The sequence below is a fragment of the Panthera leo genome, chromosome C2, assembly GCF_018350215.1.
Source record: "Panthera leo isolate Ple1 chromosome C2, P.leo_Ple1_pat1.1, whole genome shotgun sequence".
Classification (NCBI taxonomy): domain Eukaryota; kingdom Metazoa; phylum Chordata; class Mammalia; order Carnivora; family Felidae; genus Panthera; species Panthera leo.
This window is the reverse complement of record NC_056687.1, coordinates 81,680,397-81,696,662: the sequence shown is the minus strand read 5'-3', so window position 1 is coordinate 81,696,662 and position 16,266 is coordinate 81,680,397. Positions and strand designations below refer to the sequence as shown.

General features: G+C 38.9%; 1 protein-coding gene across 4 annotated transcripts in view; it reads left to right on the top strand.

The window, feature by feature from the left end:
* The window catches only part of SENP2 (SUMO specific peptidase 2), a 31,662-nt gene extending 19,449 nt beyond the window's left edge, over window positions 1-12,213 (top strand). For all 4 annotated transcript variants that reach the window (XM_042954921.1, XM_042954923.1, XM_042954922.1 and 1 more), the window contains 6 exons: window positions 1,214-1,345; window positions 2,980-3,183; window positions 4,163-4,242; window positions 7,403-7,487; window positions 9,310-9,405; window positions 10,901-12,213. In XM_042954921.1, the coding sequence (XP_042810855.1) occupies window positions 1,214-1,345; window positions 2,980-3,183; window positions 4,163-4,242; window positions 7,403-7,487; window positions 9,310-9,405; window positions 10,901-10,963 (660 nt within the window). In that variant the 3' untranslated portion in view covers window positions 10,964-12,213. The remainder of the gene's footprint in view (window positions 1-1,213; window positions 1,346-2,979; window positions 3,184-4,162; window positions 4,243-7,402; window positions 7,488-9,309; window positions 9,406-10,900) is intronic.
* The last annotated feature ends 4,053 nt before the right edge of the window (window positions 12,214-16,266 follow it).

Genomic DNA, 16,266 nt, shown 5'->3' with positions numbered 1-16,266 from the left:
AGGTGTGTTTTTAAGTAGCCCCAGTTATTCAAGACTTGAACAAATGTTTTGTTTTGAGGCATTTCTCCAGGATAGGGATGAGTGTATGAAACAAATCAGGCCTAAGGGCTGTCCAGTCACTGGTTACATTGATCATTAGTGATCTGTGAAGGTGACCTAAAGGATCAGATTAATGTTCAGCAAATGTGAGCAGACATATGTGTCACGTATCTCAGAATATAATGGGTTCTTTGTAAATTTTTTTTCCTAACCTTCAAATATTTTGGGTTATATAGTATGACTTTAGCATTAGAAATGAGTTCATTGTATTTTTTAAAAGTGATTAGTGAAAAACTAAGGAAATGAAAATAGTTGTAAATTCTCATTTTAAAGGTGAGCCCACATTGTGGCTTATTTTCCAATGTTGTATTGGTAGGTGGTAGTCAGTCCTAAGCAGTGAGTACCTGTTGAGCACCTACTGTATATTGGACATGCAAGTGGAGAGATCCATAAAATAGCACAATTGTGTGTAGTGGGAGAAGCAGGATTTAAAATACTGGAATGAAAATAATTTCTATTCGGTTTATAGATTCAGTCTCAGTAGCTTGAATATGCGTTTATCTGTGTAATTCTTCAGAGTAAAGAAGCCATCTATTCAGTGAGGACTCAGTTGCTGGACCAGTGCCTTGTTTTCCAGTTTCTCCCTGTTTGCTTATTTCCTTCATTTCCAAACTGCATAGTATCATCTCTTACGGGTCCTAATTTTATTACTTTGCTATGTTTAAATAAAAATCTAGTAGATAAATAAGGAAAGTGTCAAAATACTTTAAGAGTATTGTGAAAGGAGCAAAGACTAGTAAGTTAGACACCCCTGGGTTCCAGGCTGGGGTCTTAATAACTGTGAACATGTAACCTAAGTCCTCTGAGCTTTACTTCTTATGTAAAATGGTGATAATACTTTCCCAACAAGCAGGGATCAATGATGTGCTTCAGCATCTGGTACCATGTTTGGCTCAGAGTGCTCAGTAAATGGTAGTGAGATAATTGAAATTATAAATATAAATGTTATTACCAAATTATTGTTTCCAGAAGCTAGTAATTGAACTAACAGTTTTTATAACCATTAGTAAATCTACTTTGTATTACAGAGATGAAAAGCTTTTTTAAATTTCAGACTTTTGAAATCTGACTGTTGGTTCTATTTAAAATATAACTTCTGGACTTTCTAATTCAGGACATGGAAAAGGAGATCAGTAATGCCCTAGGTCATGGCCCACAGGATGAGATCCTAAGTAGCGCTTTCAAGTTGCGAATCACTCGAGGAGATATACAGACCTTGAAGAACTATCATTGGCTCAATGATGAAGTAAGTTGTCTCTCCCTCCCCTCCCTGTTCTGTCATTATGCTTAACCGTTACTGTCCACAGCCAAAGTGATTTCTACCCAATTATAATAACACACTTTTAGTTTCATTTAAAACAGAAACACTTCATGGGGTGCCTGGGTGGCTCAGTTGGTTAAGTGTCCTACTTCGGCTCTGGTCATGATCTCACAGTTTGTGGTTTCGAGCCCCGCCTTGGGCTCTGTGCTGACAGCTCAGAGCCTGGAGCCTGCTTCAGATTCTGTGTCTCCCTCTCTGTCTCTGCCCCTTCCCTGCTCATGCTCTGTCTATCTTTCTCCCTCAAAAATAAATAAACATTAAAACAAAACAAAATGGGCACCTTGTCATGATCTCACAGTTTGTGAGTTTGAGCCCCACATCAGCACATCAGGCTGTGTGCTGACAGTGTGGAGCCTGCTTGTGATTCTCTCTGTCTGTCTGTCTCTCTCTGCCCCTCTCCTCCTCTCAAAACAATAAAAAAAAAATAAAAATAAAAAACAAACCAGAAACATTTCAAACCTTAAAATGGTAGTCAATTCTGATTATTTGTTGCCTTTAATTAATAATGGTTTCCTCTTCTGCATCGGTGCTTTGTTTCATCCACCACTTCATTTACTGGTAGTTTTCAGTACATTTTTTTTTTTTTTTACAGATTGATTTATTTGTTTTTAAGTAAACTCTATGACCAACATGGTGTTTAACTCACAACCCTGAGATCAAGAGTCAACATGCTCTATAGACTAAGCCAGCCAGGTGCCTGTTCAGTGACATTTTGATAAACCTTGGGTGTAGCTGATGAGTTGAAGGAAGCAGCAAGTGACATTTCATTTTAGATGAATTCTTATTAGAGCCATTTTATCTTTTCAATAATAAATAGATTGACCATTGTACATAAATGTATATGTAAAATGTCTTTTTTCTTTATTTGTGCGATAACTGCAAAGATTTGCCTAATTGTCGTCTTGTATCCTTACATACTTAGCTAAAATGAGTTCTTACTTCTTGCATGTTTTCTAGCTTTCCTTTCCCTAACTCCCCAAAGTCCCTGCATTTTCCCCCTTTGCCTGCCTTCTCTCTCCCCCAATGACTAATGATCCATAAACACATTCTTGTAAAACTAGAATTTTTGTTTTACATTATAAATGTTATATGTTTATTATAGAACATGGGGAAAATACAGGAAAGGTAAAAGAAAAATATTCAAAAGTGCCACCAAAGATAAACAAAATGTTAATGTTTAGGTATATTTTCTTCCTGTTAATATTTTTATATATAGTAAAATTTATGAATAGTAAAATTCAGTTCTGTTTCATATTTTGCATATTATTGTGTGTGATATAGTTACATACACCTTTTCATTATTGCAGACTTTCTCCTTGAGTTCCTTCCCATGGCTCATGGTTCAAAAGTACAGTTTCACTCCTTCTTAGTCCCTCCCATTTTGCCCTGATTATCTTTTATTTTCCATTTTCTGCAGTAAACAGCCCTTTCATCCCCATCTCTAGTACCTTCTTTTCTTGGAGCTTCTTATCTCCAATTCATCCTAATTCAGTTAGGTAGAAATGTAGTTTGGGTAATGTACTTGCTGTGTTCTGATGTTTACTCCCTTGGTATTACAGGTCATTAATTTTTACATGAATCTTCTGGTGGAAAGAAACAAAAAACAAGGGTATCCAGCACTTCATGCATTCAGTACTTTTTTCTATCCCAAATTAAAGTCTGGTGGTTACCAAGCAGTGAAAAGATGGACCAAAGGGGTCAATCTCTTTGAACAGGAACTTATTCTGGTGCCTATTCATCGGAAGGTACATTGGAGCCTGGTGGTAAGTTGAGAGGGGTAATTGTTGGAGTTTATATAATGGCTGTGTTCCCTTCCCTCCCCTTCCTTCCCCTTCCCTCCCCTCCTCTCTTCTTGTAAATGTTTATATATTGGTGTGCCTGGATGGTTCAGTTGATCAAGCGTTCCACTCTTGATTTGGGCTCAGGTCATGATTGAGCCCCATGTCAGGCTCTGTGCTGATAGTGCGGAGCTTGCTTGGCATTCTGTCTCTCCCTGTCTCTCTGCCCCCCACTCCCACTCCCACTACCTTTCTTGAAATAAACTTTAAAACAAAAAATAAATAAATAATAAATGTTTATTTACTTATTTTTGAGAGAGAGAATCCCAAGAGGCTCCATGCTGTCAGCACAGAGCCTGATGTGGGGCTGGAACCCACAAACCATGAGATCTTGACCTGAGCTGAAACCGAGAGTCAGACGCTTAACTGATTGAGCCACCCAGGCACCTCTGTAATAGCTGTTTTCTTGGATAATGAAATCTACCCTTTTCTGTCCAGTTAAAGTCCAGTAGTACATATAAAGTGTACTCTGTAGAGTCCTTTTTTGTTCTTGAGTTGAACAGCTTAGAAAACTAGATGGCATACAGGAAGACAGGAAAGGGTTTTAGTAACACATATGTGCTCTTTATTTGATTTCCTTACTTTTGTTTATAAGAAGGTACAGATTTATTATAGAAAAGTACAGATATAAAGCAAAAAGCAAAAAAAAAAAAAAAAAAAAATCTCTTCACTTTGAGAAGACCACTAATGTTTTGGTAAATTTCTAGGCTTTTCTCCAGGAATTGAAATATATAACTTTATAGAAATGAAGCTCATATCATCTGTGATATTTTATAAAAAATGTGTCTTAGACATCCACTTATGTTGAATGTGTATTGACTTTTTAAAAGAGGCTTTATTTTTAGAAATAAAATTCTCCTGTTGTGGTTAAGATGTTTCTGGATGTTGTAATTTTCCATTATAGGTGATAGACCTACGAAAAAGGTGTCTCAAATATCTGGATTCTATGGGACAAAAGGGCCACAGGATCTGTGAGATTCTCCTGTAAGTAAAGGCTAAAAAACTTCACTGTTGGGTCATTATGCTCTTGTTAGGTGGTCTATCTTCTATCCAATCCTAGGAGGCTCTGTTGGGTGATGGTCTAATGTTAAGTGAAGGCTATCTTCTCGGTTATTCAGGAATTGACTTGAATTCATCTTCTTGTCGAAAAAGAACCTAATATCTGATCTTAACTGAGAAGTTTTATTTAGTAGCATCATTAGAAACAAGTTTATCATGTGTTATAATATAAAATATATCTTATTAGAATCCTGTGATTTGAATTAGGTTTCTTTGGGATTGATACATTCTTCTGAATGTTCTAAAGAACTGTTAGCTAGGGAGTCTTTTTTTTTTATTATTATTTTTTATTTTAGAGAGAGAGAGCACGAGTGAGGGAGAGGGGCAGAGGGAGAAAGAGAGAGAGTCTTAAGCAGGCTCCATGCTCAGCTTGGAGCCCAATGGGGACTTGATCCCATGACCTTGGGACCATGACCTGAGCTGGAATCAAGAGTCAGACACTCAGCTGACTGAGCCACCCAGGCACCCCTAGCTAGAGAGTCTTATTTCTCTGATTCTTAAACCCAGTCATGTCCCTGCTTTCCATGATGGTTGGGTTCATCTCATAACCAAGAGGTAACTTTTAAATTCAAGCATATGGATAGTTGTAGTTGTAGTACAAATAGTTGTAGGCAACTATTTCAAACAGTAATTGCTAGAAACCTGCCTTTAAACCATAGCCACTTATTAGCTGTGTAACGTGCTGACATGATTTTCACAGTGAGGAAGTAGTTCACTAAGAGCAGTCTATTTGGAACCCCTTTGGCTCACCAGACACAAATGGGGGTTCTTGTTTGTAATTTTAGTACAGATACTTGGATAATTTTCATAAGGATACTTAAGTAAGGAGCCTTTTAAATGAACGACAAGGAAATTTGTTATTAACAACAGTTCAATTCTCTCTTTTTCAATATTATTTTAGTGTAAAAGATCCTTTATTTATAGGTATTTATCTTGAATAGAAAGTTTAAACAGAAGAGAAAAAAGATTTAAAAAAATCAGAAGATACACCAAATTGTTTATAAAGCAGTTATTTCCTCCTAGTCTGTTTTGTTTAGGATGTATATAAAATGTGCACACATACGTACATGTGCACATACACATGTGTAATATCACATACATAGAAATGTTCTCACTGAAATCATACAGCAAAGTAAGCTGCTGTTACAGTTACAAAAAAAGTTACAAAAAAATCATACTTCTGTTACATTCACTCTTCTTCTTTCTCTGCACCACCCCCCCCCCCCCACCTCCTGTGGGTATCCAAGTTCCTCTCCCTTTCCTGATGCTCCTGGTTCAGCTTTTCTGAACTTTTTTTGTATTATTAGTTCCCCTGCCCAGAGAAAAATTTAATTCCTCCATGGCAAGACAAAATAGTGCTAAGGAATAAGACTTTTTGTTTTGTTGGGTTTAGAGGGCTACAAACCATTGAAATATGTAAGATTTTTGCCTTCCCAGAACCAATTTCTATAGCTTGGGGCTGGTAATGCTCCCACTGAGAGTGCATGCCCTAGCAAACCCATGCTGGTTTACTTTTCATGCAGCTTAGGGTGAGAACCCAGATGCCTGGGTTGAATTTGATGACCCTTGGGAGATCTGGATAAAATTAAATCACTCTTTTTTTTTTTTTTTTGTAAATAGGTTTTTTTTTTTTGTTTATTTTGAGAGAGAGAGTGCACACGTGCACGCAAGAAGGGGAGGAGCAGAGAAGGAGAGACAGAATCTCAGTCAGGCTCTGCACCATTAGCGCAGAGCCTGATGTGGGGCTTGAACCCCCAAACCACAAGGTCATGACCTGAGTTGAGATCAGGAATCAGATGCTTAACCAACTATGCCACCCAGGTGCCCCTTAAATCACTCTTAATACTTAAGTATATATCTCTTAGGAACAAGGAAGTTTCCTTACATAATCACAATGTCATTATCACACTTAAGAACATTAGCAATCGGTCATATGTAACATATGGTTCATGTTCTGGTTTCTTCAGGTATGTTTTATAGTTTTTTCCAAATCCAGGAAGCCAGTCAGGTTCACATATGGACTTAATGTCTTTTTAGTCTAATTTAAAATAGTCTTCGGGGCGCCTGGGTGGCGCAGTCGGTTAAGCGTCCGACTTCAGCCAGGTCACGATCTCGCGGTCCGTGAGTTCGAGCCCCGCGTCAGGCTCTGGGCTGATGGCTCGGAGCCTGGAGCCTGTTTCCGATTCTGTGTCTCCCTCTCTCTCTGCCCCTCCCCCGTTCATGCTCTGTCTCTCTCTCTGTCCCAAAAATAAATAAAAAAACGTTGAAAAAAAAAAAAAATTAAAAAAAAAAAAATAAAATAGTCTTCCTTTTTTTGTTTTTCATGGCAATGACATTTTTTTTTTGTTTTTTTCTTTTTGTTTTTCTTTTTGTTTTGAGTCTAGGCCCGTTGTTTTTAATCTATTTATTTATAATTGAAGTACAGTTGACACATAATGGTACATTAGTTTTAGGTGTATAGCTTAGTGATTTGACATCTCTATAGCTATGCTGTGCTTACCACAAGTATATAGGTACCTTCTGTTTTATCTTTCTGTTTAACTTCCAGCATATAGGTAACATACAGTGTTTTATTAGTTTCAGGTGTGCACTACAGCCAACCTAAGTGATTTGACAATTATAGAACATTATTTGTGCACATCACAATACGTGTCCTCTTAATCCCCTTCACCTGCTTCACCCATCCCCCACCACATTTTATGTCTATTGTTAAGTGAGAAAAAGCGAGTTGTAAAATGAAGTCCTTATAAAAATAGGATAAAGTGTATGTTTTTACATTGTGTGTTAGGGGTGGAGAGCTAGAAGAATACACAGCAAACTATTAATAGTAATTACTTCTGGAGTGGCTATTATAAGGTCTTTTGCATATGACATTTTACAGGTTTTAATTTTCTAAAGCATGTACAGTTTTTATAAGGAAAAACTTCAATTTAAAAACCGGAAGCAATCACATTTTTAAAAAAGCTAATGGAGATGGATTTGTGAATAGCATGTCTGTTAACATCGTTTGTAATGTCCTTTGTAATCAGAATGGTAAGTCTCCACAGGCATTCATCAATATATTCCTTCTTTGTTGTTTTTTTAGTCAGTATTTACAGGATGAAAGTAAGACCAAAAGAAATATTGATCTAAATCTTTTAGAGTGGACCCACTACAGCATGAAGCCACATGTAAGTAATGATCCGTCTGTATCTGAAGTGCTTTCTTGCATTTAGTGACAGAGGCCTGTTAGTAGACTTGGCTTCCTCCCTCCCCTCACTCACTCATACCCTTAGGGATGCATTCTCCTGAAGTGTACTCTTAAGAATTATTACCTACTTCTAAATCTTTAGAAAGGCAAGATTTTACTAAGATGTCTGCTTCTTAGCCTTTATTTCTTGTTTAAGTTGTAAACGTTAACTGCATGCTAGCATGTTTCTCAGAAAAGCGAATAGGTTAAAGTCAGCCACGTTTCTTGTTTGGTGCTAATGAAGGTTTAAAGTTCTTGTTACTTCTCTGAGAATTTTGTTTATTTAGATCTTAAGGGTCCCGTGCCACAGGTTCTCAAAAGAGTCAAGTACGCTGTTTGTGAATACGCTTTGTATTATACTTGCCAGATTTGAATCTCATTCGGGGTTGGAGATTGCATACATGTTGAGTCCTAATGGCTTCTTTTAAAAGTAAGCCACATGAATTCAATGTTAGCCCTCACTGAGCTGTGTATAATGGCTCACCTGTCCCACAGGATTTTCCTTTCTAAGTTGAATGATTTAAAGGTTGAGCCTTGAAATTTCCTGAGGAGAGATATAAGGAGAGTCTGTTAGGACGAATGCCACGTTCGTGTGGGGAACGTGATAAAGAAAACAACTTCTCTTCCTTTGTGTATCGGTGTCCATAGTTCTCCACTCTGTGAGAGCTGCTGTGCTCAGGAGAAAAGCACGAGCTACCTACCATGTGCGTGGGTGTCACACATGTTCAAACAGTCTTCTTTTTTCACAATAATCCTCTGTATTTCTTTGAATAAAAATTAGCTGTTGTCATCTAGAATGTTTTCCAGCAGGGGTTCAGACTCTCTCTTATTATTGTCTTGTGCTCCGCTGAGCCGGCAGCCAAAGTGTGTAGGGTCTGGCCAAGATCAGGGCAGCAGAGGCCTAGGCAGTGTGTGAATTTACCTCACTTAGGTCGGTTTATGATGCCTTTAGCACTACTTGCAGGAAGCTGGGCTCTTGCTTAGGACAAAATTGAGCCATCAGAGCAGGATCTTGGTTAGTTAAAGCCTATCAAGAAGCTTTTTTCTTTCTCCTGCTTGTAGTTGTGGGTTTTGAAAGTTTTCATCCTATTTTCTTGGCCAGCGAAGCTAAACCGTGCAGTCTTCAAGTAGGTTCATTGTGTTGTATGTGTTTCTGATTGTGCCACATTTAGCCCTTTTCAGAAAAAAAACTTTTTAATGTTTATTTATTTTTGAGAGAGGGAGAGACCGAGTGTGAGTGGCGGGGAGGACAGAGAGAGACACACACAGAATGCAAAGCAGACTCCAGGCCCCAAGCTGCCAGCACAGAGCCCGACACGGGGCTCAAACCCACAGACTGTGAGGTCATGACCTGAGCCAAAGTCGGAAGCTTAACCGACTGAGCTACCCAGGTGCTCCTTCGTTTAGCCCTTTTCAAAAGTTATAAAGTGCTTCTGAAACCATTGACTAGAATTCCTGTTCCTAGTAGTAAACTTTCTTTCAGTTTGGTTTCTTGATATGAGAGCTGAGAGAAGGAATTCTCACTTTGCTTTTTTTTTTTCTTTCCAAAAAAATATTTTCTGTGTGGGTCACATACTTCATGTCATGGTTAGGGTTTTTATACAACATAAAGACTGTGTTTGTGTAGTACCTTTAACGTACACCTTTATAATATTGTTTATCCACGGGAATATTTGTAAGAAGTCAAAAGAGTTTGTGTGTGATGAAATTTTATGCCTTTTTCTCCCCCCCTTTTTTTTTTTTTTTTTTTTTTGTAATTTTAGGAGATTCCTCAACAGTTAAATGGGAGTGATTGTGGAATGTTTACTTGTAAATATGCAGATTATATCTCTAGGGACAAACCTATCACATTTACTCAGGTGAGTGAAGATCCCTCCTCACCTACTTACTTGTTTCTAAACCAGATAAACTTAGAGCATGTTACCAGTGCCTGGGTCACATTAAGGTCTTAATAACGGTGGCTGTGCCACTGTTGTTACTGCCGTAACCCTTGGCCATGGCCCTGCTCTTGCTGGTATCAGGGTTTGTCACTGCCACTGCTCTTATGTTTAGTCTTTGGTGACCAGTGAGACAATTTGCATATGTCTGGACTCTGGAGCTCTCTAACTCCTGAGTATTACTGATATTTCTAGCCAAAGGAGGAGGCATGTAAGATTTTTCCCTCTGGAAAATCAGGCCTCGAGAGAATTTAAGCCACAAGTGTAAGCTGTGACTACAAATACTGCTTTTCCCTTCTGTGCTGGTTCTTTGGGGTTCTCCATTTGGGCAGGGATTATTAGAGTGTGTTGGGAACTCTTGAGAATTAATTTGTAATAGTGGATTCTCGACCTTTGTGTAACTGAAGACAACCCCCTGTAAGACACATCTTTCCTAAAGAGACCTCATTTTGATAAATGTTGCCTACCAAACTGTACTTATTGAATAGGAGTAATAACCCTATTTCATGCTTCTAGGGCTCCCATGCTGAATTAAGACAACTCTAGTCTAAAATAAAGGCACTTATTAATTGGTTAGTTTTAGTTTTACTAAGAATAAATGTGTAATTTTTTACTACAGGTTTCAAGCTATTTAAAATAACTTACGCATCCATGTGTTAAGATGTGTTAGGCCCCTCCAGGTAGGAAAGCCCTAGTTTATAATAAAGTGGTGTATTCATCTTATTATAATGAGACATCAGGAGTACCTCAAGGGTGTGAACTTCTGATTTCACTAAAAAGAGGACTAGTCGAATTACAGGTGATTTGGATTTGTCTTGCGTGCTGCTGCTTTTGAAAATTGGCTCCTGCAGTGATGATCTTAAAGCAGAATATTAAGGCATTCTGTTCTTTGATGCTTCTGAATACAAGGAGTTATTTGCTGTCTGAACCTGCTGATGTGAGGTCTGAAGGGCTGAAGTTGCCATTTGAACAGAATTGACAGTGTACAACATTTGGTAGAACAGAAAATTTTTAATGTTTTTTCCTTTATTTAAATAAAGTTCATGTTGTTTCTCAAAAAAGCAGAAGATACTCATTTTAGAATGTTCTGAAAATGTACGTAAGTAGAAAAGTTTGGTATTATGCCACCACTTGGGTGTTTCCATTTTGGCACATGTTTTTGTGTTATGAGGTAGTTGTTGGAGTCTATGTGTAATTCTGTATCCTGCTCAGATTTTCCTTAGCATGTACAGATGCTTATGATACATGCAATATAATAACATTATAGCCTCATTTTTTTTGGCTTTGTAAGTCTGAACCATGACATGAGAGAGTCAAGGCTATAGAAAGGACATGGGTTATTTACTTGATTACACTTGCAGGTTGACGCTGTGCACGGTAATGTGTAACATACGTGTCGTTTGTGGGTCCTCTGCAGCACCAGATGCCTCTCTTCCGGAAGAAGATGGTGTGGGAAATCCTTCATCAGCAGTTGCTGTGAGAATGCCCCGCCCGGTCCCTCTAGCTGCTGGTGGTTCTTTCACGGAGGACGGATGTTTCCATATACCTCATGCATCGTGGGTTCAACAGTCCCCGCATCGCCCCTGCTGGCTCACAGGTACTGGGCTGTAGGACGCGCACGCAGGCCTCTCCCTGCACCCTGGGCCCGCCTTGGTGCGTGGACCCTGTGTGTGAGCCTGTGCCTGCTCAGAGCCCTGGACTATTCAACCCACACAAGAACAAACGCTAATTAATACTTTTTTTTTTTAAGATTTTTTTTTTCCCTATGAATGTGGGAAATGCAGGATTTATTCTATGATTTGTTTTTTGTGTGTTTGTTCACGTGTGTTCATTCGCTCACTCATTTACAAACATAATGGCAGTGGCTGTTTGCTGCTGCTCCACAGTTAACTCTGAATTACCTGTTTGAACTATTTATTTTTGAAAGGAATGTTAATCAAGCTCCACTCCCAGCTGAAGATCAGGAGGGGAATCAGTGGGGGGGAGGAAGGAAGTGTTAATTAACTTCCCGAAGGCTGGAGCAGAAACTGCCAACTTGAAGCTGGAGCTCTCATTCTTGAGGCTTGGAAGTGCCGGAGAGGAGAAACGCCTTCTCCTTGGGTAGGGCTCTCATTGCCTTTCAGAGGACGTCGGACACCACGGCCTTGGCCTGGGGGCGTGGAAAAGTGGAACGGTGGCCTAGGAACTCTGGCGATCCAGGAGTCTTCAGAAGAGTGGTGGTCATCCTAAAGAGACTGCTCTTTCTGGGAATGAGCTGACTTGGCTACTCTTGAAACTGGATTTGAAGTAACTATAAACCCTAAAGCTTAATTTTCATCCCAGATCTGGTTGAGTATAAACCTCAGAATTGTAAGGGCTGGCCTGGGCTGTTTATTTCAAGAGATACTATTCAATGTAAAAGCTATTTTTCCTCAAAGTTTGTTTTTTTTTCTATATATAAAGCCGAAATTAAGTTTTGTACTCATTAGGATTTACATCCCCCCCCATTCCACCCCCACGGAAATTTGGAAGAAAATTTAGTACTTGGCTGTGAGGCTGCCAGTTATACAATAATCTATTTTGCATATGAAAGTTTGTATTTAACTTTTTTGTTCATTAAAAACTTTACAGTGGTTACGCATTTTTAATTTCAGAAAGTTTAGAGTTGGTCAGAACATATTTTGCAAGATCTAGTGCCTAGTGTTGCTTTTTCCGATGTAATAAAGGTTGTCTGGCAGAACCTGAAAAGGATATGCTGAGATGATTTCTAACCCTTCCCTTACTTAAACCTCCCACACTTGCCCTGGTGCACAAAAGCAAGGGGGTGTAAAACCGGGAATATTGGCCACGTGTTCGTGAATCCATGTGTCTGCCATCCGGAGGGCGCGGCCGCTGGTGGTGGAGGCAGGGTCCGGTAGCGGGTTTCCCTTGAGGGGAAGTCTTGGTATGGGACCCGGGGCTGCATTGAACTTGATGTGCCTACTTGACAGGCACACCAGAGGCCGTGTGTTTGATGGTGATGAAAAGAGTGAGCTGCTCGTGCCTCAAGCTTAGGCTGCACAGAGCCCTTTCCTGAGGCTGCTGGAGCTGTACCGGTGAGTCTTGGGATCAGGCGGCTGACACAGCCAAAAAGCCGAGAGATTGACTGGGTCAGCCTTATACTAAAAACCTGGTGCCCGCTTGGCTGTCTTAGGTTTCACCTGAGAATTGAGCACCTTTGTTAAGATCCGTTCTGTGTTGGGTACATCCTGTGAGGAGTGGCGGTTTGTATTCTGTCCCGGTGAGTGACGCAGTCGTGTTACACGAGTATCCCAGGGGCTTCTTTGAGCAGCTTTCACTGAGCTTTCCACTGATGTGTACTCTTCAGGATGGCTCTTAATAATCTCCCAGGACATCATGAAATCAGGAAGAGCAGAGCGTTAAGCTAGAGAATAGCATTCTAGTTTACCCTGAGTTCCTGGATTTAATAGGAGATCCCACAGGCCGTGCTTCTCTAGGCACTGACCTGTCTCTCTTGGTGCAGAGAAACCTGTTGGTAATAGAATTTTTATATCTAGACAGCTTATGAGAAAAGCAGTCAGGTGATAAAATCAACAGCTGATCTTACTGGTAGCAAATTATCAACATAAAGCCAGTGAGATGTATATATTTTAAACTGCAGTAGTTTGGGGATCTGAAAAAAAGGTAGAATGGACCACCGTTCGTTTTTAGTAGTCAGTCTCTCCTAAAGATTCGTAAAGATGGGAAAAACACACACAAAAACCATTGGTAAGCGTCTTTCATGTTTGAGCTTATTCCAGAGCTGGGATGTGGTGGGAGGGACACGGAGCTGGGGCATTTGGAAGATGTTCTGGAGACCCCCATAGTCTACCTCAGTTGCCTAAGACTGTTAGAACTTCTGATCCTTTCCTCTCCTGAAATCCTAAGCACAACTTGGGGAGTGCACGTCGAGTGGTGGATGTTTGCCTGCACTGTAAGGAGTTGCTGGGTGCTGGGACCGTGGTGTGGGTGTAAGAGAATGTGTCCCTAGAGATCTATTGAACCTCAGATACAAATAAGATCAATTTAAGTCTGTGATAACCTTAGTACTATAGTTAAGCTACATAGTTTAAATTGGCTTTTGTGAACTAATTGGAAACCTGATCTCTAGTTACTTTGAGGAAAAACTCTAAGCACCTAATATTCAAACACTTGGTACTTGTTTGTAAGTCTGAGATCTAGCTGGCTATACTGCTTTGATAACTTCTTTTTCTTTTAATTCACCTAACATATACAAGGAAATGTTTGGGTGTATTGAAATAGGTATTGATTTTATCTATTTACCAATAGATGAATAGGTATTTTATCAAATCAGTAGGTGTTGATTTTAACTCATTTACCAATAAATTCATGTCTTTAGTTCAGTGGCTTTCAATTTTTTTTTAAGGCAAAAATTTTTTTGGCATTTTTTATTGTGACCAGTACACAGTGTGTGTGTGTGTGTGTGTGTGTGTGTGTGTGTGTGTGTGTATGTGATTATATATATATATATTTATGTGATTATATATATATATTTTTTTATGTGATTATATGTGGACACAAAAGTCTCACAAAGACATTACCCTTACTAAACTCTTGAGTTTTATTTCAGTTTTTAAAAAAGTGTACTTTGTGACCACCAAGCTGATTTCTCAACACCTGGTAGAAATCCAGTTTAAAAAACATGGCTCTAAATCACCTGACGGCAGGATGCAAATTATATTTAAAACTATAAAGCTTGAGACCACAAAAATATAATAAGTTTGGGACTATTTTGAGATGAATCAATCTAAGTCTAGGAAAAATGGGCCAGAAGCTTTTAGATTCTCAATGTAAGTATGGAAATAGTCCTTTTTCTTCAGGTTTATATGTTGGCATTTCCTAAAATACGTTAAATACAAGTCCTATTACTACTATGTAGGATGTAAAAGAAGAGGTTCTGTGGCCCAAAGAATGTGTGTGACCCATGTCTTTTCCTCCTGGAATGCCTAGCAAACAACAGATTAATGTCTTAACCTCACATTTCTGAAAACTTGGACATTGAACCCTTCTTTGTGTGACACCTGTGGAACTGTTCTATGGAACACATTTTGGAAAGTGCCAGGAGAAGTAATATAAAGTTCTTAGAACTTTCAACAATACATTGGCAAGGGAAGCACTGTCTCCCCCACCCCCCACTGCCTCTTTAGGGCATATGGTGATCATAAAGTCTGTAGCCACACTTTTATTTTTCTTTAATTGTATCAGTAATAGGTGTTCATAGTAGAAAAATGAAATGCTGATAAAAGGTAAAGAATAAGAATTCTGCAAACTCACCATTCAGAGTTAATAACTGAATATTAACATTTTGGTATATATCCTGGCCTTTGGTATACTGCCCCTTCTGATATGTGTAAATAAAGGTGTGAGTTGTACATGTTCACACGTATATTTTATTAACAAATAATGGAATCATACTCTATATGGCTATATAACTCCTTTTCTACTTAATTTATCTTGAACATATTTTCAGGTCAATAAATATTGACATCATTTAGTTGCTGCATAGTGTTCTAGAATATGGCTATAACATAATTTACTTTATCCAGTATTGTTGCACCATCTGGCACCATGTGTGGGTTATTCTCTTAGGAGAAATTCCTAATTAAAATTTTGGAGTTAAGGTTAGGTGTATTTTAAAAAGTCACCTGTTGGTGTTTTGACTTATTTCTGCTTGCACAAGATGATGATCTGTGTCTCCACTGATTTTTTTTTTTTTAAGTTTATTTTGAAAGAGCGAGCAGGGCAGGGGCGGAGAGAGAGGGAGAGAGAGAGAATTGCAAGCAGGCTTCACATTGTCAGCACAGAGCCCAAAATAGGGCTCGATCCCACAAACCATGAGATCATGACCTGAGCTGAAATCAAGAATCAAAGGCTTAACAGACTGAGTCACCCAGTTGCCCCTCCACTGATTTAAGTCTTGTAATATTTTTCATGTGTAGATCTTCTGGATAAGTTCATTCTGAGACATTTACTGTCTAATTTTAGTGGACAATTTTACGTTTTTTCCAACTACTTTACAAAAAACTTTTTACTACCGGAATCCTAAGACCTACACAGTCTACCCCTTTTCAGCAATTATTAAAATACGACTAATCTTGATTTACTTTTTCATAGGGGAGGGAAGAGTCTGGAGTATTTTAAAGCAAAACCCTAACATCTCATTCTACCTAACCACTTAAGGATGTCTCCCTAATAATTAAAAAAAAACAAAAACAAAAAACTGTCATTTTCACATCTAACAAAATAAGGATTTGCTAATATCATCTAATAGTTCATATTCAAATTTTCCTGATCCTTTAACAAATGTTTTATTATGTTTTTCTAATGAGGATATACAGTGGGCTGAATGGTGTTCCCCCAAATGATAGGCCCATATCCTAATCCTTGGAACCTGTGAATATTACCTTCTGTGTCAAAAGATGACTAAGTTAAAGGACTTGAGAAAAGGAATTTATCTTGGATTATCTGGGTGGGTCCTAAGTGCAATCAGAGGGCTTATAAGAGATTGAGTTTTTTGTTTTTTGATTTTTGAATGTTTATTTTTGAGAGAGAGAACACAAGCAGGGGAGGAGCAGAGAGAGGGAGACACAGAATCTGAAGCAGGCTCCAGGCTCTGAGCTGTCAGCAAAGAGCCTGACGCGGGGCTCGAACTCACAAGAGATCATGACCTGAGCTGAAGTCAGATGCTTAACCAATTAAACCACCCAGGCGCCGCAAGAGACTGAGTTTTGAGACAGAAGAAGA